This window comes from Eulemur rufifrons, chromosome 1 (genome assembly GCF_041146395.1).
Source record: "Eulemur rufifrons isolate Redbay chromosome 1, OSU_ERuf_1, whole genome shotgun sequence".
Lineage (NCBI taxonomy): Eukaryota > Metazoa > Chordata > Mammalia > Primates > Lemuridae > Eulemur > Eulemur rufifrons.
Genome location: NC_090983.1, coordinates 103,184,934 through 103,207,656, shown reverse-complemented (window position 1 = coordinate 103,207,656; position 22,723 = coordinate 103,184,934). Strand labels below are relative to the sequence as shown.

Here is a 22,723-nt window from a genome sequence, read left to right as displayed (position 1 = left end):
GCACAAATAGCAACGCTTGGCTGCAGTGGGCTGTGTGAGACGACACTCCAGGAGAGAGGCCACGCTGCGCAGCTCCAGCTAAAAGCCAGTTCTATCCTGTCCCCTGTCTTTGCTTGTGCCCTCTCTCAAGCCCAGCCTCTCCAGATCTTCCCACACCCCCTCGCAGACATTGCCCGGGCCCTGCAGCCGGCCCCACGCCTGGTGCCCACAGGGCAACCAGCTCTGCCTCTTGATAGAAAAGCTTGTCTCCAGAACTGGCTGAGCCCTTGGAAGGGCACTGTGCCTCGCACCTGTGAGCAACTTCAGCACAGAGTTTACCCGGTTCATCCCCTCATCCCCAGGGGGCTTGAGGATGTGTCCTCAAGCCCCACTCCGTGTCCACTCCATGGTCCCAGCTGGGAGCTGCAGGGAGCAAAGTCCAAGCCCTCAGACCTGGTAGGCAACCCTGCCAGTAGGACAACCTGCATGTGTCACCTGCCGACCACTCAGCACAGGTGGCGGGAGCCCAGGACCCCTTCCCAGGAAAAGGTCTTTCCGAGTAAGGTGCAGAGATGGAAGAAGGGATGCCTCCCTTGGTGAGCTCCGGCGGAGTCCTTCCCTGACAACCACCCGGGACTCTGCCTGTCGCCAGCACCCTGCAGGGCAGCAGACAGATGGTGGGTTTGTCCAAACACAGGCGGAAAGATAAGAGGCAAGAGGCCTCGGGGGTTGTCTCACAGGTGCCAAAGCTGGCAGGGGTCAGAGGACACTTGAAAACAGTCATCTGCTCTTGCAGAATCTATGGACCTGAATGGTTTGTCTTTTTCCCCCAGCAGGAGCTGAGAGGAACAGGTCACTTGCCTGGGAGGCTATAATGCTGTATGTCCTCTGGATTCTGTGAGCTCACTTCCAACTCACAGGGGCCTCAGTTTGAGCTGCCTGACCCGAATTTCACAGGCTGGACCCTGATGCCTGGAGTCAGGGTGTGGGGACACAGAGCCTCGGCCACAGCGACCCAGCCTCCTGCCTGTCCGCCGGCGCTCGCTCTTCACCTCCGAGTGAGGGCAAAAAACCCTGGCTGGGTGGCCAGGGGGCTCCTGCTGCCCATTCTCCCAGGCAGAGGGGGCTCGTCCCCTCCTGCACAGTCACACAGGATGTGGCAGGCGATGCCAGCTGGGGATCCCAGGACAAGCCCAAGTCCCTTGACCTCTGAGGCCTTGACCCCAGCCCTTACCCATAGGGCAGCAGGATGTGCCCAGGGGCAGGTGTGTGGTTTCAGCCTCTCTCGGTGGACACCTCTGTCATGGTGATAAGGAAAACCCCCATCTACTACTTAGCACAGCAGCCACCTGAGACCCCCACCCCTCACGGAAGACCCACATTAGCATATCACTAACCTAACACTTGGCACATTAGCATATTACTAACCTAACACCTGGCACATTAGCATATTACTAACCTAACATCCTACACATCAGCATAACACTAAACCTATTACCCGGTGTAGACACTAAACCTATTACCTGGAGGGCATTAGTCACCTGAGACCCCTCCCCTTGGATCACCCCCACTTAATAAAAATGGGAAAAATTAGGTAGACAGGGCTCAGAATTTGGTGGCGAGACCCCTCTGAGCCCGCCGGAAAATAAACCTTGATTCTCTGACTCTCCGTGTGTCGCTCGGTTTGTGCTCGGGACCACTGGCTGTAACTCTTGCTGTAACAATGGGAACAGAGATGGGGAGAGGCAACATGTTCTCCAAGGGGAAGGAAGAGACACTCTAAAGTAGCAGATTGAACTCTCACATTTACCTCTGTGTCCTTCAAAAACCCGACAAAATGCAATGGTGGACTTAAAAAAAGCTTGAACCCACAGGGAAAAAGAGAAGGGGAGCAAGGACAACACAGAGGGAGACGTCACAGTGTGTTGGTGGCAGAGGGCTGACTCAGCAGACCCGCTTCCCCTGAGGAGACAGCCGCTGCCGCTCCCTCCGCCAGGCCGCCAGAAACAGCCCGAGAATCTCCACACATTTGGGTGGAGACTCCACCGTGAAATACAGAGAGCAAACGAAATACTCTGTAGAAAATAGGAACCCAGAAAGGAAACAGACAGTGTTGGGGCAAAAGGAAACTTGAAGATACAGAGCCCATGACGCGGGGAAGCCGAGCCGTAAGAAAGGAAACCGGCTGTGCCATGAAGGCTCCAGATGTCTGTTTGGAGCTCTTAGAAATAAAGAATTATAACAAGAGATATTAAAAGTTCCAATAGAATAGGAAGATAAATTTGAGAAAATTTATCAAGGAGTAGAGAGAATAATAAAATTAAGGGATCAATTCAGGAAGTCCAACTTATAAATACTAGAAGTTCCAGAAGGAGAGAGAAGGAAAGGAACTATTATTAAAAGCAATAAAATTTCCCAGATTTTAGTGTTCAGATTTAAAGAACCCACTGAGTGTTCAGTAAATTAAATGAAAACAAATCCCACAGTTATATTATCAGCACATTTCAGAACAGCAGGAATAATGCTAAAAGCTTCCAGAAAGGAACAACGTCAATAAGTGACACAGCAAAGGATCTGAAAATGGAAGAAACAAGAGCAGGGTCTCCATCACCGTGGGAGGACATTGTCCCCAGCCTAGGACTGAGCTCTCAGTCACACTGTCAGTCAACTCTGAGAGTAGAACAGAATTATCCTAGACATTGAAGGGCTCCAGAAATTTACCTAAGGAAGCTGCTAGAATAGAGTGAATTAATCGAGAAAGAGGAAAATGACCCAACACAGGAGAGAAGCCAGGAGAATTCCCCCGATGAGGAGAAACCCCAGACCTCGGACTGCCTAGCTGGCTCAAGGCCAAGCCAGGCCCCATGGGCGCAGGAGGGAAGGGAGTGGGAGGAGATATCCAAAAAGAAAACAGGACAGAAATGGATAAATTAAGAATGCATTTGACCACAAGGAAAATATACGGAGAATTTATTCACATATTCCTTGAAGAGTTTGAGTAGTGACAGATACATAGAAAATTAAACAAAAAAGGAATGATTAACTCCAGGAAAAATGAAAAGTTGTACAAGGAAGGAAACAGGATCATTGTACACTACTGAGCTCATCAGTGGATAATAATGACATCATCATAATGTGAATGCAGCATTGATTTAACAAAATAAAAGTGAGAAAAGAGACCTCATTCTTCAAACCCAAAGGCATCTGGAGGTGTCTTTACTGGGGAAGGGATGGATTTACCTAGAGTCCACACTCACAGACTCTCCTTCCCTATGAACTAATGCCAGGGGGGTCACTCTCTCACCAGGTTGGGCAGCTCAGTCTGGCTCTGTTAAAAAACATCTGCAAATACAGTTACAAATCTGACCAATGGCCCAGGCCTAAGTGGCCAGAATCTGAGTTCTGGAGGCACAACCAAGGCTGTCTGCACAGCCTCACAAATAGCCTGCTCACTGCTCAGGGAGTGGCACGGTGGAAATACGGAAGTTTGGGGTGCAGTGGTAGAAGATTTGGGTTCTGGCTTCTGCTCTGCTAAGAACAAGCTATGTGACTTTGGGCAAGTCATTCAACTCTGGGACTCAGTTTCTGTATCTCTCAAATGACGATGATGATGCTAGATCATATGTCTCACAATGTCATTGTGAACGCAATTGACCATAGCACTAGGTGACACTGACTGAGCGCTTACTACACGCCAGATTCTAGACACATGCACCTCATCTAATTCTCGCAATAACCCTGTACGTGAGACGCTATTGTTTCTCCCGTCCCGCACGTGAAAAAATGGAAGCAACTGTAATCCCTTCTCCCTGATTCCTCCTTCCAACCTCAGGCAGAAAGGCCTACCCAGCAGTACACTGGTCTCAGCAGTATCTCCTGTTCAAAAGCCTTTGTAAAACCTCTAATTTTAAAATGCCAGAGTGTTTCTCACTTCTCTAAGAAAGCACCCACAAGTAACCAGGAAAAAGAGGTGCAGAGACAGAGCTGCTACCTTTGATAAATTGAAGAGACATCTAAAATTCCATGCCACAAAAAGGAAAGGAGGCCCACCAGGTGGGCACGCTGACCTGGAGATGGGGGGACTTGGAGGATGAGCCCGGAAGCTTCGGGCTTGGAGACAGCCAGCAGGACACATTTTTTTAACGTGAAGGCACATCTTGAATGGCAAAACTGACGAGACCTGTCAGTGCCAACAGAAACCCGGAGCTCAGGATGGTGGCGGGGCTTCCTGGGTTCTGTGTGGTTGGGGGAAAGAGTGATGGGCTAGGCTGAAGTCCGCAGAGAAGCCACATTTGTCAGGAAAAGACTGTGGGTTGTGGTGGGGGAGGACAGAGTTGCCTTTGAGTGCAGGTCGGAAGCCCAGAGGGAACAAAAGGCTGAAGGAAGTGACAGCTCACAAGTCACTGGAGACCCCACCCCCACCCCGCAAGCCTGGAGGGCAGCCCAGGCCTCTCTCCACAGCGCCTCCTGCCAGCAGCTGCTCCTGGGAGAGCTGAGTCAGGAGGAAGCGAGAAAAGGAGTCATGGGAAGAAGTTACTGCAAAAGGGGGTGGGCGAAGAAGAGGACAAAACAAACAGGAACAGAAAAATGGTAAGTATGCAAAGTAACGCTTATGCTAATTATCTCAATTTAGCCATTCCATGACGTACATACATATTTCAGAATGACATGTTGGACACAATAAATGTATGCATTTTTAAGAAGTTCTACCAAACATAAATAAGTTACAAATCATCTGGAAACTAACCGAAACTCTATACCATTCCAATTTCAGATTCAAAGGAATGAATTCAAAGGTGAGTTTGTAGCCAAGGTGTATTTCCTCGAGGGGAATCCAGTCTCCCTTAGGTCAGGGGGGTAGTTGCTGGACTAGATGACTTCACAATTGTCCCTTCCGACTCTCCAAAGGACTCCGTGGTCTGGGAGCACAACCTGCAATCGTGGACCTCTGGGGCCCTTTCTGCACATCCTCCAGGAAGTTCTGATCAATTTCTCTATAAGCCGTCCACACTGTTGGAGAAAATTAGTACAAGCTCCAAGACAGGTCTAAAGGAATCCTGACCATGCACAGGCAGGAAGGTGTGTAAAACAGGCATCTGAGCCCTGACTGCCCAGGAAGCCGAGCCTGGAAGGCCAGGGTGTGGAAGGTGGGGTGGAGGAAGGAAAGGGGAGCAGCGGGTCTGGTTTGTCTCTTGCACTGTACTCCAAGCTCTCCTGCACAAGTGCAGTCCAGGGGCCAGCCGCAGCCTCGTGAAAAAACAAAAGAATAAGAGGACAAATAAGTAGCAGATGAGATCTTGTACCAGAAAAATACAGCCCTGGATCAGAGGCAAATTGTGGTCAAACATTTCAATGTCAACTTAAAACAAGCAAAAACAAAAACAACCAAAAAGTGTTAAGTGAAGCAATAATCTCTGTGACACAACAGCAAAAACAGAAAAACATGAGCTCAAGGAAATTATAGTCAAATAACAAAAGGAGGAGTATGAACTAGCAGAGCTTAAGAAAAATAGAAGATTTAAATAATCATTAAAAAATTAAATAGGAGGCTGCACAGATAGACTCTGCTGTTCCTGGAAAGGAAGGAAGAGGATGGGGGTGAGGGAAGCAAGGTAGGAGGAGACTGCAGGGCACAAGAACACCCAGGCATCCAGACAGATCATATTTGAATGAAATATTCTGTAAAATCAAAATTAATGCAAAAGTCCATGATTAACAAAGTAGCAACCAGTCTGAGCAAGAGGGAGACCCTGTCTCTACTAAAAATAGAAAAAAAATTAGCCTTTACTAAAAATAGAAAAATTAGCCAGGCAGGGTGGCAGAGCTTGCAGTCCCAGCTATTTGGGAGGCTGAGGCAGGAGGATTGCTTGAACCCAGGAGTTAAAGGCTGCAGTAAGCTATGATGACACCACTGCCCTCCAGCCAGGATGACAGAGCAAGACTCTGTCTCAAAAAAAAAATAAATAAATAAATAACCCAACCAAAAACAAAAAACAAAGAAAAGAAAAGAAAATGGAAAGAAAAAAGAACAACAAATTTCAAAATTTTAAATAAGGATAAGATCAGTATTACTGATTCTTTCCTTTTACCTCAGGCTCCAAAACAATTCCACACAGCCCTGGAGGAGAACATTGAAAGAAAAATGAGCAGGAAGTGGAAATACTGGGCATGGTGACGCAGGCTTGTAATGCCACCTACTTGGACAGCTGAGATGGGAAGATTGCTTGAGCCCAGGAGTTCGAGGCCAGCCTGGGCAACATAGTGAGACCCCCGTTTCAGAACAAAACACCAAAAAAAAAAAAAAAGAAGAAGAAGAAGAAGGAGAAGAAGTGGAAATAAACAAAGGTTTTAAAAGAAATAAAGATAAAATTATGAAAATTGAAGATGGATGGTTATTGTATTTCAAAGACAAAGAAGGAACCCAAAACCAAAACAACAGCAAGAATCCTCAGGTATGTAGAGGTGTCTATTAATAGTGTGTAGAGGTATTTATCGCACGTATTTCTAATTTACGTTTCTAGTGCTGGGGGAGAGATGTCTGTACACATCTATTAAAAAGACTGAAGTTTTTCTTGTTGTTGCTGTTTTCCGGCTGGCAGCTCAGGAGTTCTGCCCTCTTTAATCTTAAAGAGCTCTGAGCCACAGAAGGCTCCCCTGGATTGTAGCTCAGCTGAGCCCGAGCTGAAGTTTTCAAATAAGGCTGAGTGATGGCCTGAGGATCTACAACAGAAGGAGATGCGCACACGCCAGCACCCTCCTGGGCGCGCCTGGGCAGCCCTCTCTGGACAGCTGGGCGTGGAGGGAGGTTCTGAGAAGAGAGTGGGCATTCACTCATCTCTGGGAGACAATAGCTTAAGCCACACTCCTTCTGCAAACAATTTAAAGAGCAAGGTCTAATATTACAAAAACATTTTAAATGAGTCATTGATCACTTATGAGTAAGACCAAAACTGACGAGAAAGATGGATTCCTGGGAAGTCAGCGGGTACCACTTTTTGCCCTAAGGCAACATGCAAAACCGGAAGATCTAACCAGTGTGAGGGGCACTGGAGAGAGAGGAGGAGCCCAGGCCCTCCGGGGGAGGAGTCTGGGCGGAAACTTCAGCAGAGACTGGGAATCTGTCTCAGGCTGTTCCTGCTGCTGTGGGTAACCCATGAGAGCAGAAATCTATTCTCCCAGCTCTGGAGGCTGGGAAGGCCACGATCAGGGCGCCAGCAGGTTCTGTGTCTGGGGAGGGGCCCCGTCTCAGTGTCCACGCTGGCCCCTTGTCACTGCATCCTCTGGAGGGGACAAATGCTGTGTCCACACAAGGAGGAGCAGATGGAAAGACAAAAGGGGTGACGCTGTGTGAAGCCTTTCTTATAAAGGCCTTAGTCCCATTCACAAAGGAGGGTCCTCAAGACCTAATCACCCCCAAGGGCCCCACTCTCCATACGGTGGCACTGGAGATTGAGTTTCAACAGGAATTTGGGAGGAAACACAAACATTCGAACCTTAGCAGGACCTACGGCTGCAAGAAGATGTAAACCCTCTGAATTGAAGGAGTCAGCAGAGAAACTCTCCTGTCTTGGACTTGGCAGTGAGTCCCGGGGAAAAACCTCACCAGAGAATTTGTGATCAGAAGTCATTCATTATGTGGATTTGCAGCCCCAAATTAGAAAAAAAAAAAAAACAACTCAATTATAAAAATGTAATACATTTTAAATGAATAAAAATAATCTGAGGTTGGTAGAGCCCCTGAAAAATAGAAGAAACAAATTCAAATACTTTCTGAAGAAAGTTAACTTCAACTAAAGCTTCAAGAAATTTCTGTACCAAGGAAATTGGTCAGTTTACTGTGAAAAAAAAAACTCAACACTCACAATGAAATATTATAATCTGATGACGAGCCAAGAGAAAGAGCAGACAGCAGAGTCAGACCAAGACTTCAGATCAGACACAGAATATAAAATAAGTTCAAAAGGTTTGAAGAAATAAAAACATCTCAGCAATATGAACAATTAGCAAGACACTATGAAAATTACCATGCAGATTTGAAGGAGAAACAGACAGGCAAACACAACTTTGAAAGTTGAATTATATAGTAATTGGAAGGCAGCTAGGCTCACTGTATCACCAAAGCACTTAGCGTTGAATTATACAGTGATTGAAGTTAAAACTCAATAGACATCAGAAAAGATACCACAAAAAATAATTAAAGGAATGAAAGATGAATCTAAAGAAATTATATATAGTGCAACCCAAAAAGATCTAACAATATATTTAAAGAGGGACAGAGAGCCATGGGGGAGAAGCTCTGACGTAAGTAGATCTCAGAAGGGAGCATTAGAGAAAATGGGGAAGGGGCAGCATTTGAAGAGAGAAAGCCTGAGAACATTCCCCAATTATCTGAGGGTGGCAAGCCACCTTCAAGGAAGCAATTGAGTCTAAAAAGGGATAAAGAGAAATCTGCAGATACATACATTACCAGGGACAGTGAAAGCAGCGGAGAGGAGACTGATCCTTAGGAAGGATCAGCAGAGGGCTGGCGGCAGGTGTGGCTGGTCCAGAAAGTGGGCCCCAGACGGGCACTTCCCGGGTTTGTTAGGGACGTCTGCTGAGGCTTTTTCTGGTCCTCGAAGAATCTCCAGTTCATTCCTAGGACGAGCCCAGAGCAACCGCCACCCACAGCCCTAGAAGCAGCCCTCAGCCCACGGGAGGGCTAAAGAGACGGCCCGGCCTCCTCTCCCCAGGCGCGGGTAGTGCTGAGAAATGTTCTAGGCTGTCTCTCAGAGTGCTGAGCGGGACTGAGAGCTAGCATCCTCCAGAAGGAAACGGCCTGGTGGCACACCCCACCCACTGCTCCTCAGCCCTCACTGCCAGGGCTTCCTGCTGTCACATCCAGACCTACCACTAGCACCTCCTCAGGGCTCCTTCTGGGGAACCCAGACAGGACAAGTTCTCAGTAGTGGTGTCATGCACCCTTCACCCTCTCAGTGGGCCTTTCTTCATAAGGAAACCCTCCGTCCACCCCACTCCTTAGAGTCATGGCCTGTCTGTGACACGGGCCCCAAAGGTGCAGTAGCCAGGTCCACGTGGGTCTGGCCTACACCCTGCACAGAGACCCGAGGAGGAGGGCCCCACCAGAGACTTCTGAGGCAAACAGTCGCACAGGGTGAGAGCATCACCAAGGACATGAGGGTTCCACCCAGCCAGCAGGGCTGGGGGTATCTGGGGAGGTGTCCGCCACTCCTGTGATTGAAGTGATTGGCTGTAGTGGGGTCCTCTGCAGTGAGACGACGTGCAGCCCTCGCAGGCGTGTGTGTCCCTCACGCGTGAGCCAGTGCTCACCAAGCATCCACGACGCACACAGCACCGTGGCCACGGGAGAAGAGCAAGGTCACTAGACCCATGGCACAGACAGCCGACGATGATCACAGCAATATGTGCGGGGGTCACAAGCTGTAATTAGGATCATAGGTAAAAATAATGTGGAAGACACCGGGAAAGGACAGGAAAGAAGTTCGTGCATGCGAACGCATTTGCCCTCTCAGGAAGGAGAGGAAGGTAGATGCTACATCACCAGGTGACAGGAACTTGTCGAGTGCATTCCCATCTGCTGGGACCACTGTCATACATGTGGTCTGTCGTTGACAGAAATGTCATTATTCAACTCATGACTCTGCGTGCATGTGTGTGCATTTACATGTGTGTGTATGTGTGTGTATGAATGTGTGTGCAGGTTTTTTTATATCAGCCATGTTGATTTATACCAACTTACAAAAAAAAATCACAAAGCCTCTCATAATTCCACCGCCCAAATACAATCATTTTAACATTTTCAGATACATTCATCAAGTCATTTTACTGAATATATTTATTTTACAGAATTAAAACCAGATCTGTATGCACTTTTTCTAGACTGTTTTTCATTTAGAAACATTTTATAAATACCATTTCATTACTCAAGTTAAAAAATATGGTGTCCAACCATATTTTCAATGGCTGCATAATTCTCCACTATATGAATGTACCAAAATTTATTTAAACATTACCAGTCTGGGGGCCAGAAAAATATATTCTATTTTAGACTGCATTATAAGCAGTGCCATTATACACACCCTGGGTTTTGCTGTACATCTCATGGTTTCCCTGTCCCTTAGTCCACTTTATTTTTCTCCATAACCAACCAACTAACTTACTGTATATTTATTTTATTTATTGCCTATCTCCCCCAATCAAAATATAAGCTCCTTGGAGGCAAGAGTTTTTATCTGGTTTATTTCCAAGGTCAAGAGCAGTGCCTGGGATGTAATAGTCACCAAATAAACATTCGCTGAATGAGTGGATGGATGGATGGATGGGTGGATGGATGCCATGGCAGAAATACTGTTATGAAGAAGATAATAAAATCCCCCCAAAAATGGGACCAACAGGCCGGGCGCGGTGGCTCACGCCTGTAATCCTAGCACTCTGGGAGGCTGAGGTGGGTGGATCGTTTGAGCTCAGGAGTTCGAGACCAGCCTGAGCAAGAGCGAGACCCCATCTCTACTAAAAATAGAAAGAAATTATATGGACAGCTAAAAATATATATAGAAAAAATTAGCCGGGCATGGTGGCGCATGCCCGTAGTCCCAGCTACTCGGGAGGCTGAGACAGGAGGATCGCTTGAGCTCAGGAGTTTGAGGTTGCTGTGAGCAAGGCTGACGCCATGGCACTCACTCTAGCCTGGGCAACAGAGTGAGACTCTGTCTCAAAAAAAAAAAAAAAAAAAATGGGACCAACAGAGCCAAATGCTTTAATAGAAGGAGGAGGGAGTGGCAAGAGATTGTGTGAGTTCTCTTGATGATCAGAAAACAGTTTTGTGCATATGGATGCACAGTGTGAGGTCGGGTTGGGGTCCTTTGCTCACCGCCCAGGGTCCCCATCAGAGGAAGCTCCCCCTTGTTGCAGTAGGTGACCCCCAGGTCCCAGTCAGTGTTAGACCCTATCATTTTGCTACCCAGGCCCTTTTATAGCATAAAGATTGTGCCAAAGAAACCATATTTCAATATTTATTTCCCAGTGTTTAAGGGCATGTTTGTTAAGAGTAATAAAAACAAGAATTATAGCTAAGCCAGAGAGCCTTGACATAAAATTAAAAATAAAAAGATTTATGTGCTTACAAAAGTAGACTGGGACAAAGCTACAGTAATCAAAACAGTGTGGTACTAGCATAAAGACAGACATATAGACCAAGAGAGAGTCCAGAGATAAACCCTCACATCTATGGTCAAATGATGGCACAAGGGGGCCAAGATCATTCAATGGGGAAAGGACGGTTTTTTCAACAAATCGTGCTGAGGAAACTGAATGTCCACATGCAAAAGAATGAAACTGGACTCTCACACCATATACAAAAATTAACTCAAAATTGATCAAAGATGAGTAAGAACTAAAACTATAAAACCTTTATTAGAAAATATAAGGGGAAATCTTCATAGCATTGAATTTTGCAAGGATTTCTTTGATGACACTAAAAACACACGTAACAGTACAAAAGATAGACAACTCAGACTTCATCAAAATTAAAAACTTTTGCACATCAAAGGACATTATCAAGACAGTGAAAGGCAACCCAGAGAATGGGTGAAAATATTTGCCAATCATATATCTGATAAGGGAGTAATATCCAGAATACATGAACAATCTGATTAAAAATGGACAAATGACTTGAATAGACATTTCTCTAAAGAAGATATACAAATGGCCAATAAGTACATGAAAAGATGCTCAAAATCACAGTCATAGGGAAAATGAAAATCAAAACCACAATGATATAATATTTCACACCCATTAGAATGGCTACTGTTTAAAAAAACAAAACAACAACAACAAAACAGAAAATAAGTGTTGGTAAGAATGTGAAAAAAATGAAACCCTTGTACATTGCTGGTGGGAATGTAAAATTGCGCAGGCATAGTGGAAAACAGTACCAGGGTTCCTCAAATAATTAAACATAGAATTACCATATGACCCAGCAACTGCATTTCCAGTTTTATACCCCAAAGAACTGAAAGCAGGAACTTGAACAGTATTTGTACATCACTGTTTATAATAGCATTATTCACAATAGCTAAAAGGTGGAAACAACACAAAATGTCTATCAACAGACAAATGGATAAACAAAATATGGTCTATATATACAATGGAGTATTAATACTATTCAGTCTTAAAGAGGAAGGACATTCTGACACATGCTGGACAATGTGGATGTACCTTGAAAACATTACACTAAGTGAAATAAGCCACAAAAGGACAAATGCTTTATGATTCCACTTACATGAGGGACCTGGAGTAGTCAAATCCATAGGGAAAGAAGGTAGAATACTGGCTCCCAGCAGCGAGCGGGAGAGGAGAATGCGGAGTTAGTGCTCAATGGATATGGAGTTTGTTCGGGGTCATGAAAATGTTTTGGAAATAGATTGTGGTGAAGGCACACGACAATGTGAACGTACTCATTGCCACTGAAATGTATTCTTAGAAACTGGTAAAATGGCATACTTTATAGTATGTATATTTGACCACAATAAAAAAGAAAAAGAAACAAACTAGTCATTGTTTAAAAAAATATGAAAGAAAGAAGAGTTTAAAAATATTGATAATTTTAAAAGAAAAAGAAACCAGTCATAGCATAGGTCACTTCATCTGATAGCGTCCCCAACCTTAGTTTGCCATTGGGGAAAATACCTCCCTGCGAGGACTGGCCTGAGCAGGAGTGCCTCTGCCTCGCCTGTCCCTGGAGCCACCCACTCCAAAATGTGGCCCCGGAGGCCTGCTCTTCTCCAAGCTGGACAGTCCCCACGCTGCCAGCATTCTTTGGAGGTGTGAGGTCCTGCTCCTTCACCCCCAAGTCCCCTCAGATGTGGGGCCCCACAGGGAACTCAGTTCTCAGGCTACAAACCTGGACCTTGCACCTGCATGACACGGCTGACCTGACTAGCACGGGGACCGCCAGCCTCTGGTGCTCACAGTCAATTCTGTGGGTCTGGTGAGAAAGCGAAGGGTGTGGCCAGAAAGTCTGAGACCCTGGGGACAGTCAAGTGACCAGGAAGCTAGTGCCCAGTAGAAAGAGGGTTACAGCCACACCTCAAAAATACAGATGAGAAATCTAAGTCAGCATATTATAAAAAATAGCAGTTTAATTAGAAAAATATTTTTAAAAAATCATTCAGTAATATCAGAACTGGACAATTCTGGTATGAAAGATTTTTCCAGAGGTCCTGGGAGAAGAAGTAATCCCAGGTTGTGAGGAAAGAAAAAATTTTAAATATATCTTTTCTTGCTACCCAAAAGTAAGGATGGCCCTAAACTCTCTGAAATGACAAAGTAGATGGCTTAGAATGGATCTCATTGGCCAAAGGGTGACTGATTTAGCATAAAAATAGAGCAATTATCACTCATTGGAAGAAGTTGACCCCATAGTTATCCTCACAATTATATTATTTTATAACAAATATAAAAAGTTCCTTAAATGCGAAAAGAAAGGCGATCATAATAAGAAAGGCTAATGTTTATTAATTAAACAAGAGGGTCACTGTGGATTCTGTGGCAGTCCCACCTCTGATGAGGGGTATGTGACGAGGAGGCAAAGACCTGCCTTCATTTCTCCTCAGAGGCGAACATAGATGCGGGGAACCCTGACGGCCAAAGGCAGCCAGAAAAGGTCAGGACAGAACCAACAATGGGGCGGAGGGGATCTGGGGTCACGCTGAGCTAATCACTAGGTAGAAAGAAGGGTCGACTGCAAGAAATGAAAGAAGGTGGCTCATCCTAAGGTGGCAGGTCACCTTTGCTAAAGGAGACCGCGGTGGAGTCACCTGATGACTCTGGGGAGAGGCAATCTCAAGGTGACTAATATAGGGAAGGCTCACGGGTTATGACAAACCAAACCAGGCCACATCAAGGGGGATACCCTTGTGTGGGGGGCTTTTCGGACGTGGTGACTGGAGGAGAGCTTCGCCAGCTCAAGGCAAGGCGTGGCCTTCGTCACCCAGCCCAGCTCTGCCCTGCTCTCAGCCCCATCCCGCCCTGCCGTGCTGCCCTGCGCCGCGCCCCGAGCAACAGCCCCAGCCCTGCCCACGCCAGGCTCGCGCCCTCGCTCCTGCACTGCTGCCTGAGCCGTCCTGGAGTTACTTAGTCCATGTTTTATCCCCGCTGCTCCCTCAGTCCTGGGAACTGGATCCAGCGTGCAGACCCTTCGTCCTCAGCTCCTCGGAGAGGGGGTCCCACGGCTTCTCTGCAGCAGGGCACAGCACAAGCAGACCCCACACAGCAAGCGCCAGCGGGGTATGTGCCTCTTTCGATCCCATTAACAATGCAATGGGGTCCAAGAAAGGCATGTAAAGAAGGTTCTGGAAGACCCTGCCTTGCATCCCCAGACTGGCCTGCACCTTCCTCCAAGTCTGCTTCCGAATCCTCGGTAGGGCTCGTGACAAGGCTCGGTGTGACCGAGCCCTTCCGAAAAGGTTCGGGTCCGCGGGGCAGGGCGCTAGGGGCCGCTGGGGAGGGGCGCCCACACCTGTGCGCTCCAAGGAGTTGGGACCGCGGCGGGGGCGCAGTGCGGACGGGGGCGAGGGGAGACGACTGGGCCTGCAGGATGCAAAACCGCAGCCCTGTGGGGAGACGGAAACACGCAGAAACAGGGACGGGGGAGAAACACGAACAAAGCGAGAGGCAGCGAGGTCCCCGCTGCGGCGGCGGCGCACGGAGGCGGCGGTCTTCGCGTCGCAGCCCCCAGCCGGCCCGGCGCGCGTCACCTCGCCTACCGCGGCGCAGGGCCTGCGTGCGCCTGGCTCCCGGCCCGGCCCCGCCCTCCCGTCGCCCTCCGGCGGCTTAACCCTCGCCTGCCCGCTCCCCGCGCGGCCGCCGAGGCCGTGGAGCTGCGGCAGGTGGGCGAGGGCGCCCGGCCTCCCCGCACCCGGCCGCGCCGCGCGGCGCAGGGAGCTGACCGTGGTGCTGAGCGCGCGGCGCGGGCTCGGGTGCGGCGCCAGACCCTGCACCGCCGAGCCCTGCGACACTCCCGGCCCCCAGCGGTAAGTGGCCAAGGCCCTGAGAGGCTGCGTCGGTCTCTGCCCCAAGGATGTGGACTTCACCGGCAGGGGTGAAGGGGAATGTTTGTGCATTCTCTTGTGTGGTGGGCGGTCCGAGTAGAGGTAACAGGGTGGGCACCCTTCACCCGGCGGTGCCCAGCGCAGACAGCGCCCGATCTGCGCTCTGGGGGCGGTGACTGTTCTAGGTCTGAGCTAGGCAAGGGGAGAAACCCTCCGCCCGCGGACGCAGGAGCTGGGGAAGAAGGGAGAAGGCTGCAAGGCCAGGAACACCCAGGGGCTCCCTCAGAGGAGGTGGGCCAGGACCTTCCTCCCCAAAGGCCCTTTGTCTCCGCAACGTGGGGGTTGGGTAGCTTGCCGATGCTCGCTGCAGATCCTATTTCTGCTTTATTCCCCACCCCACCCCCACGCCCCACCCCACGCCCCACCCCCACGCCCCACAGTGGCCTTCACTCCATCTCTCCCTCCAGTGGCGACGAGGCCGAGGCAGCCTACCTCATGGCTACAGTACTGCCCCACAGCCCCACCCCACCTGGGGTCCTAGCAAGCCCCTGGGCCTGGCTTTCTTGTCACCGTACACCTCTTTGTATGTCACTGCTGTGACTTTCCTGAATATTGGGGGTGGGACCGGGGAAGGCATAACTAATACCCAAACTATTAGAAAAAACGTTTTATGTCTCAAGACATTTCTGTTGCATGTGTGTTCCTCAAGCATTTTTACTTTGCTCCATGAAATCACACACCCAGTCACATTCATGAAAAAAAAAAAAAAAAAAAGGAAAGAAAAGCACAAAATTATCTTCTCAACAGGAAAAGAAAATCCAGGGCAGTTAAGCCCAAGTTAGTCGTCATGTAGAAAAGCAGTCAGTAGAATGACTTCAATTGCTCAGTTTGCAATAAATCCATGTCCTTGTGTGTTGTCTGAGGCACTGGTATGGAAGACACATAGACATAGTGTCTCTGCCACCACTCTCTGTCCCCTGGACCCTGCTCTGGCTCCCTCACCTCTTGTCCTCCACTCTTGCCCCCACTATCCATTTGCACCTGCAGCTTAAGTCATGTGTGAAAGTTGAAAATTGGCCCCTGCCACTTGCCCTTGAAGGCTGGCACCCCATGGCTCCTAGATGAAGGCCAAGGCCCTTCCTAAGACCTCAGACCAGGTGTGGTCTGCCAAGCCGATCTCCCAACCTCGTCCCTCTGGCTTGCTGCTCTGGCCACTTGAGTCACTTTCAGATCTGGAAACAATTCTTTACTTGCTCCTGGGGCCTTTTCTCAGGGTAAGCCCTCTGCCTGGAATATGCATCCCATATCTTCTGCCTGACTGTTTTCTGCTGTCTTTTAGATTTGGGGTTATATATCACATCCCTGAAACAGAATGATTAAAATAAATACACTGTGTGGTCCCTGTTTCCATGGAATTTTCAAGTTCATCTTAGAGATGAGAGACTCAGCCCCGGGGACTTGGTGTCACTGAAACCTGTCTTAGAAAATGGTGCACATACACTGTGTTGGTAGAATTAAAAGTCCCAGACTCAGCATCCTATTTAGGAAACTTAGATGTAAATGTATGGCTAAGATGTCTCAGACACATAAAGGTCTTCATTCAAATAAGTAATAGCTCACAATCTACTAGAGCTGGAGTCCTGGACCTTAAAGAATTTTCAGGCTCTTTGGGGAGCAAGACCGAGCACCGTGTGAACAATGGCTGGGTGGCCACCGAGCGCTGCAGACAAGAAGGCGCCAGGAGGGAGAGACACAGGTCTGCTCCCTCCTTAGGGGAGGGATGTCCCACATGGTGGGGGAGGACCTGTCATATTTCCTGCAGGGGTTTGGGATCTCTAGCCACAGGGTTACAAAGCAGAGTGTGCAGTTTTGCAACTGAGAACCTGGACGCATTTGGCCTCTACCCTCAGGCAATGACAGTGCCAGCATCTGGCTGTCCACATAAATCCCACTCTGCCCTTGAGAACTGTCATAGGAGGTAACTGCTCAGCCTGCCTCCAGCCAGGCAGTGGGCCCTCCAACCACTCAGGGAGTTGCCATTCATGCCACCCACAGGCCACGACTTTCCAAAGAGACAGATTCAGATACAATATTTTAATGTGGAAACTGACTGGACTGAACACAGACTAGCTTTCGTGTGATTGCTCTAGTATTGACAATTCGCTGGTTCATCATTCTGTATTCTCCTGCTTATTGTCCTTTCTGTGTGCAAAGTGCTAAATAAACTCAGGAAGTGGGGTTGGCAATATTAGTGACACTGAGTGTAGCCATCTAAAGCAATGACAGCTATTTTTCAAGTTCAGAGTGGAGTGAAATTTCCAACTGTTCATGATTTTAAATCAGTTGATTGTTCCAAGAACTGAGAAACTGGTAGTTGTATTTATAGAGATATATATCAAATAAACCATTTAAATGCTTGCAGTTGCAAAATTCTGCACAGTGAAATAATCTTTGCTGTGTCTAGTTGAAGTTATTTCCAAGAGAATGGTAATCAAAAGATTTTTCCAAAACATAGAAAAGGATAAGTGAAATAGAGATCTCATAACGAGTATCTCCAAATTTCCTGCCATAGAAATTATATTAACCTTCAATTATATGTGTGAGCTACCCTTGTTACTTTTAATCTTCACTTTCATTGTGCTTTCCAAAATTCCTCACAGAAAGACATTCATTATTCTATTTTTAGATTTCCCACAAAAGAGATTCTGACCTGATGGTTCCTAGGCTGTCAGGTTTGGATTCAGACAGCCTGGGTTCAAATCCCAGCTCTGCCTCTTACCCACTGTGTGGTCTGGGCCAGCCCATGGACGTTCCTGGATCTGAATTTATTCTTTGTTAATTGGGAGCTACACCACATAAGGTCGTGAGCCACGCTTCCTGCCTGGTGAGGCGGCTGTAACCAAGACTCAAGTCAGGGTCACCTGCGCTGCAGCCCGGGTGGTGAGCGCTATGCTGTGTGCAGCGAAGCCCAGCAGAGCTGTGGAGGATTGTGTGCAGTGGAAAGGGAGTCTGCAGGGGCGAGGTGGGAAAGGCTTGGGTACACACCATCTGGCAGGAAGCAGAAAAGCCAGTATGGCTGCTCGAGCTGCCGTCCCTCCACTCAGGGTATTGTGCCCAAGGGCTGAGCTGCAGCCAGAGCCCAGCCCAGGCTCGGCAGGTATCCGTAGCACAGTGCTTGTCCTCTCATCCTCCAGCCAAAAGTCTGAGGTCCCCCTCTGAAGGGAGGAAGTGCTGCCCGTGGGCAGGAGCAGGTGGAGACCGGTCAGCGTGCCCCACACGCCCCCAGGAGCCCCTGCAATGCCAGCTTTTCCAGGCCTTCTCATCCTCTTCGCTTCAATGTGCCCACTGCCCATGTGGAAACATTTCAGAGCCTCTGGCACTGACTGCCAGCTGGTCGTGTAGCCGTGTGCAGGGAGCTGCGAGCCTTTCTTGGGGTTAGGTCTGAAAGGCACCAGCTAGAGGCCCCAGTGACGCCTGCTGTGGCCTCTACAGGCTGAGCAGGGGAGAGAGAGCAGGGCCTACGGAGCAGCCCTTAGGGAGAGGCAGAGGCCAGCCCGGCAGAGAACCGCTTGCAGGCCGCTGACCGCCGAGGAAGGGGACACTGGTGGACGGGGGTGTTTTGGGCCTGAGCCCAGAGCCGTGACATGTGAGAAAACTCAGGGAAGGTTCTCACATCTGCCCTCTCTTGCTGGGGTATCGGAGGTCTCCAAACTTACCCCAGGGGTAGCATGTTTAAAACTAGACCCTGTTCCCCCTTCCACACCTCACTCAGCTCCTGCCCTCCTCCCTTCCCACCCTCACTGTCCCTCTCTTGGCATGAATCCAGGTCTTGGCATCTAGGACTCCCTGCCCTCTTTCTCTGTCTTCCTGCCTTTGTGGAATCCTGGCCTTCCTTCCTTTGGAAACCCCGACAGCGTGCTCTGTAGCCTCCACCTGCCTCTGTCCCCATCCAGGCCGTCAGGAATGCCTCTCGCTGCAGACTCTTGCTGGAGTCCTCTCTGCAAGGCTCCCTTCCCATTCTCTGTCCTAGAGCACCCTTCACTAAAGCCCTGCTGCCACCCATTCAGAAGATGGTGCGGCTCCCCACTGATCAGGGTGAGGCCTGGCGCCCCAGCTGTGCCAGGAGATCAGGGGTTATCCCTCCGGACCCTGCCCGCCCCCACCTGGGCAGACCCCTGCGCCCTTTCCCATTGAACTCAGAGCGAGCACCAGAACGCCTCTGTGGACGGCACTGCAGGGGCCGGTATCTGTCAGTGCTGTGTGCACAGAAGGTGACATCTGCTGCCCCTGAGTCCACTCCGTGCCCACCCCCCACCGCGATGTTCTCTCCCCTCCGTCCATGCTCCGTAAGGTGCTCGGCTGTGTCTTGCCTCCCCAGCAGATGCACAGTCCTGGAGTTTGCAATGGGAGGCAAGTGGGCCTGGGTGTCCCGTTCAGCTGTCTCTGACCAGATGGCAGAGGTGCCTTACCTAGCGGGATCCTCTGCTCCGCCCCCTCGACCGGGCCGTGAGGCCTCCCTCATGCTGGTGTGGTGAGGGTGCACTGAGCTGCCGCTGCTAGAAGCCCGGCCTGGGAATGGGAGTCTGGGTTGGCCAGATGAGCTGAGACGGTGCTTGCGTGAGTCAGGAGCTCATGGGTGCAGCAGTCACCAGGCAGCTCTCGTTGTGTGCCTACTGTGTACCTGTAGGTATGTTGTCTATACAGGCAGAAGCCGTCAGTGCGGTGGCGCTGTTCCTATCTCCCTCTCCCCTGCCTCCAAGGGGCTCCCTAGGACATAGGCCCTGCAGCGAGGGAGCGGAGGGAGAGGTAGGCAGAAGTTCTAGTCCAGTCTTGAATACTAAGTGCGCCCGCTTTCCTCCACAGCAGCCGGAGCGCCGGCAGCATGGAACTGAAGAGAGGAAAGACCTTCATCAAATCCAGCCTGCAGGTGTCCCACGAGAAACCCACAGACCCGGCAGCCACTGCCCCCACCAGGGAGGATGCAGGCCCCCGGTCAGTCCCGCTGGGGGCACAGCAGAGGCCCCACGGTGAAAAAGACCCACAGGCCAGTCCCGGCGCCCAAGAGCATGAGAGCTGCCCCAGCCAGGGTGCACAGCCAGACCCTGACGGGAGTCCAGCAGCCTCCTGTGAGGCCACCTTTAAGCTGATAAGAAAAAGCAAGACTCACGACAGTGTGCCAGGGGCTGGCAGGGCAGCAGCCACCCCCGGGCAGCTGGCAGGCAGTGCCAGCTTCCCGGGGCCCTCGGGCAGCCAGCGCATGATCGACTACCGCCACTTTGTGCCCCAGGTGCCCTTCGTGCCGGCTGTGGCCAAGAGCATCCCGAGGAAGAGAATTTCCCTGAAACGGCCTAAGAAGTGCTTTCGGAACCTCTTCCACATTCGCAGAAACAAGACTGAGAACTTGGCCTCAGTAGAAGCCAAGGAGAAGAGCTCACTCTCCCCTGGGGGCCCATCGGATGCTGCAGGGGAGCGAGGCAAAGCCTTCCTCCCCCTGGGGGAGGGGCCAGGGCCAGACAGCCTGTGTCAGGACCTGTCGGACAGTGAGCTCCTGACTGACTCGTCCTTCGACCTCTGCAGGGCCCTGTGCGAGGACGTGGCCTCGCTCCAGAGCTTCGACTCGCTCACAGGCTGCGGGGAGATCTTTGCTGACGAGAGCTCAGTGCCATCCCTGGAGCTGAATGGAGGCCTGGAGAGCCCAGCTGGGGCTCCCCGGGACCTGGAGGGCAAGGTCCCTAGGGGCCCCTTCCAGGGCAGTGTGGAGCAGCTGGCCTCACCTGCCCAGAGCGAGGCGGCTGACTTCACCAAGTTCTGGGACAGCGTGAACCGCTCAGTGAGGCAGCAGCAGCGTGCCCTGCTGGGCCCGTGGCTGGCAGCGCCCCGGGGCACAGACACAGACCGGCCCAGGCTGGATGCGGCTGGGCTCGCCCAGCTGCCCTTGTGCCCCTGCCGGGATCCCCGGAGCGGCTCCAAAGCTAGCTCTGTTGACACAGGAACCCCCAAGAGTGAGCAGCCAGAATCTGTGTCCACAAGTGATGAGGGTTACTATGACTCCTTCTCGCCGGGCCTCGAGGAGGACAGGAAGGAGGCCACGAGCCCAGGCACACCTGCAGCCCCCTTCCCACGGGACAGCTACAGTGGGGATGCCCTCTACGAGCTCTTCCACGACCCCAGTGAGGGCCCTGTTGGCCCGAGCCCAGATGACGACCTGTGTGTGTCTGAGAGTCTGTCGGGGCCAGCCCTGGGGACGCCGCTGTCTATGTGCAGCTTCCACGTAGGGGCCGAGGAGAACCTGGCCCCAGCGCCAGGCCCCGACCTGCTCAGCCAGGGCTTCCTGCAGAGCTCCTGGAAGGGCAAGGAGTGCCTGCTGAAGCTCTGCAACACCGAGCTGGCCATCACCATGGGCATTGTGAGCTGGCTCCGCCGCGGCCCTGCACCCCGAGCCCCACCTACCCCGGAGGAGCCCACAGCCCCACCTGGCCCCCAGAGGGCCCCCAGGGCACGGGCAGAAAAGCTGGAGGGTGGGGGAGCCCAGACCTCAGACGCAGGGGGGCCCACGGTGTGCTCAGCACCCCGCAGGCAGGAGCTGTGGGAATGCTCTGGCACCAAATGCCTGCTTGCCGGAGCGAGCGAGGGCCCAGTGGGCACTGGGCAGGGGCCCAGCACTCTGCCCAGGCACCCCTCTCTGGAGAAAGGGACACCAGGCCACCCTGAAGGCTCGTTCTCGTCTGTGTTGTCTGCAGCTGCTGCAACAGCAGACACTTCCAATAAAAACAAGGCCCCGAGCCCCTCTGCCCGGCCTAGCTCCCAGAAGGAGCCCAGGCTACCTGGGGACCTGGGGTGTTTCCAAGGCCCCTGGAGACCAGGTCGTGGGGGAAGTACTCTGGACACAGAGCCCACGCTGGCAAGCTGTGTGGCCCGTGTGGCAGCCCTGCAGATACACCAGGATGGCCAGCCCCAACCCAGACGGCCTCTAAGGCAGGACGCAGGCAGTGGGTTCTTCGGGCAGCCGCAGGCCAAGAGCCCTGACATTCTGCTGCGGAAACAGCCCAGCAGCCCCCCCAGTGTGGCCACTGCCCGTGACCTGCCCTCTCTGGCCAGTGCACAGGACCGGAGGTGTCGAGACCACATCTCGGACCTGAGTAGGCTCAAGGTGGAGCCTGCTGGGCTCAGTGTCCAGGCCGGTGCCTGCACGGAGAGCCAGTCCCCACAGCTCGGCACAGGGGCTGTGGACCAGGTGGCACATGGCAGTCTGCTGGACTCTGAGACCCCCTCGGCTCCTGCTGCCTGGCGCAGCCCTCAGTGCCAGCGCCCAGAAACCCTGGGCCTCACTTTGGACAGCCAGCGGGAGAGGGGGCCCTTGGCAAGCGCCCCTGAATGCCGCTGCAGCCTTCTGGCCCGAGAGGGCCTCCTCTATGGCTAGCCAGGAGTGGGGGCCCCGAGGCCAGCCATGGCCGAGCCCCACCTGTAGGACAGGCATGAACGCACCAGAAGCTGCATTCTTACGGCCACATTCAGAAGACCCTGGGACCCAAATCTCCATCTTTTGTCCCTGACATGAGGACTGTGTTGAGGCGAGGGGGTGGCAGGACACAGGCAATCAGGGGGCGGGCGTTTTCATGTGGGGACATCTTGCCTGAACCCACCAGGGCAGGCGGCCCAAGGCCAAGGACAAC

General features: G+C 51.2%; 1 protein-coding gene across 1 annotated transcript; it reads left to right on the top strand.

Annotated features, from left to right (window-relative positions):
- The first annotated feature begins 19,932 nt into the window (after positions 1 to 19,932).
- On the top strand, positions 19,933 to 22,470 carry AMER3 (APC membrane recruitment protein 3). Its single transcript, XM_069473979.1, has one exon. It carries the CDS (start codon positions 19,933 to 19,935, stop codon positions 22,468 to 22,470), a length of 2,538 nt encoding a protein of 845 aa, XP_069330080.1.
- Positions 22,471 to 22,723: the final 253 nt, after the last annotated feature.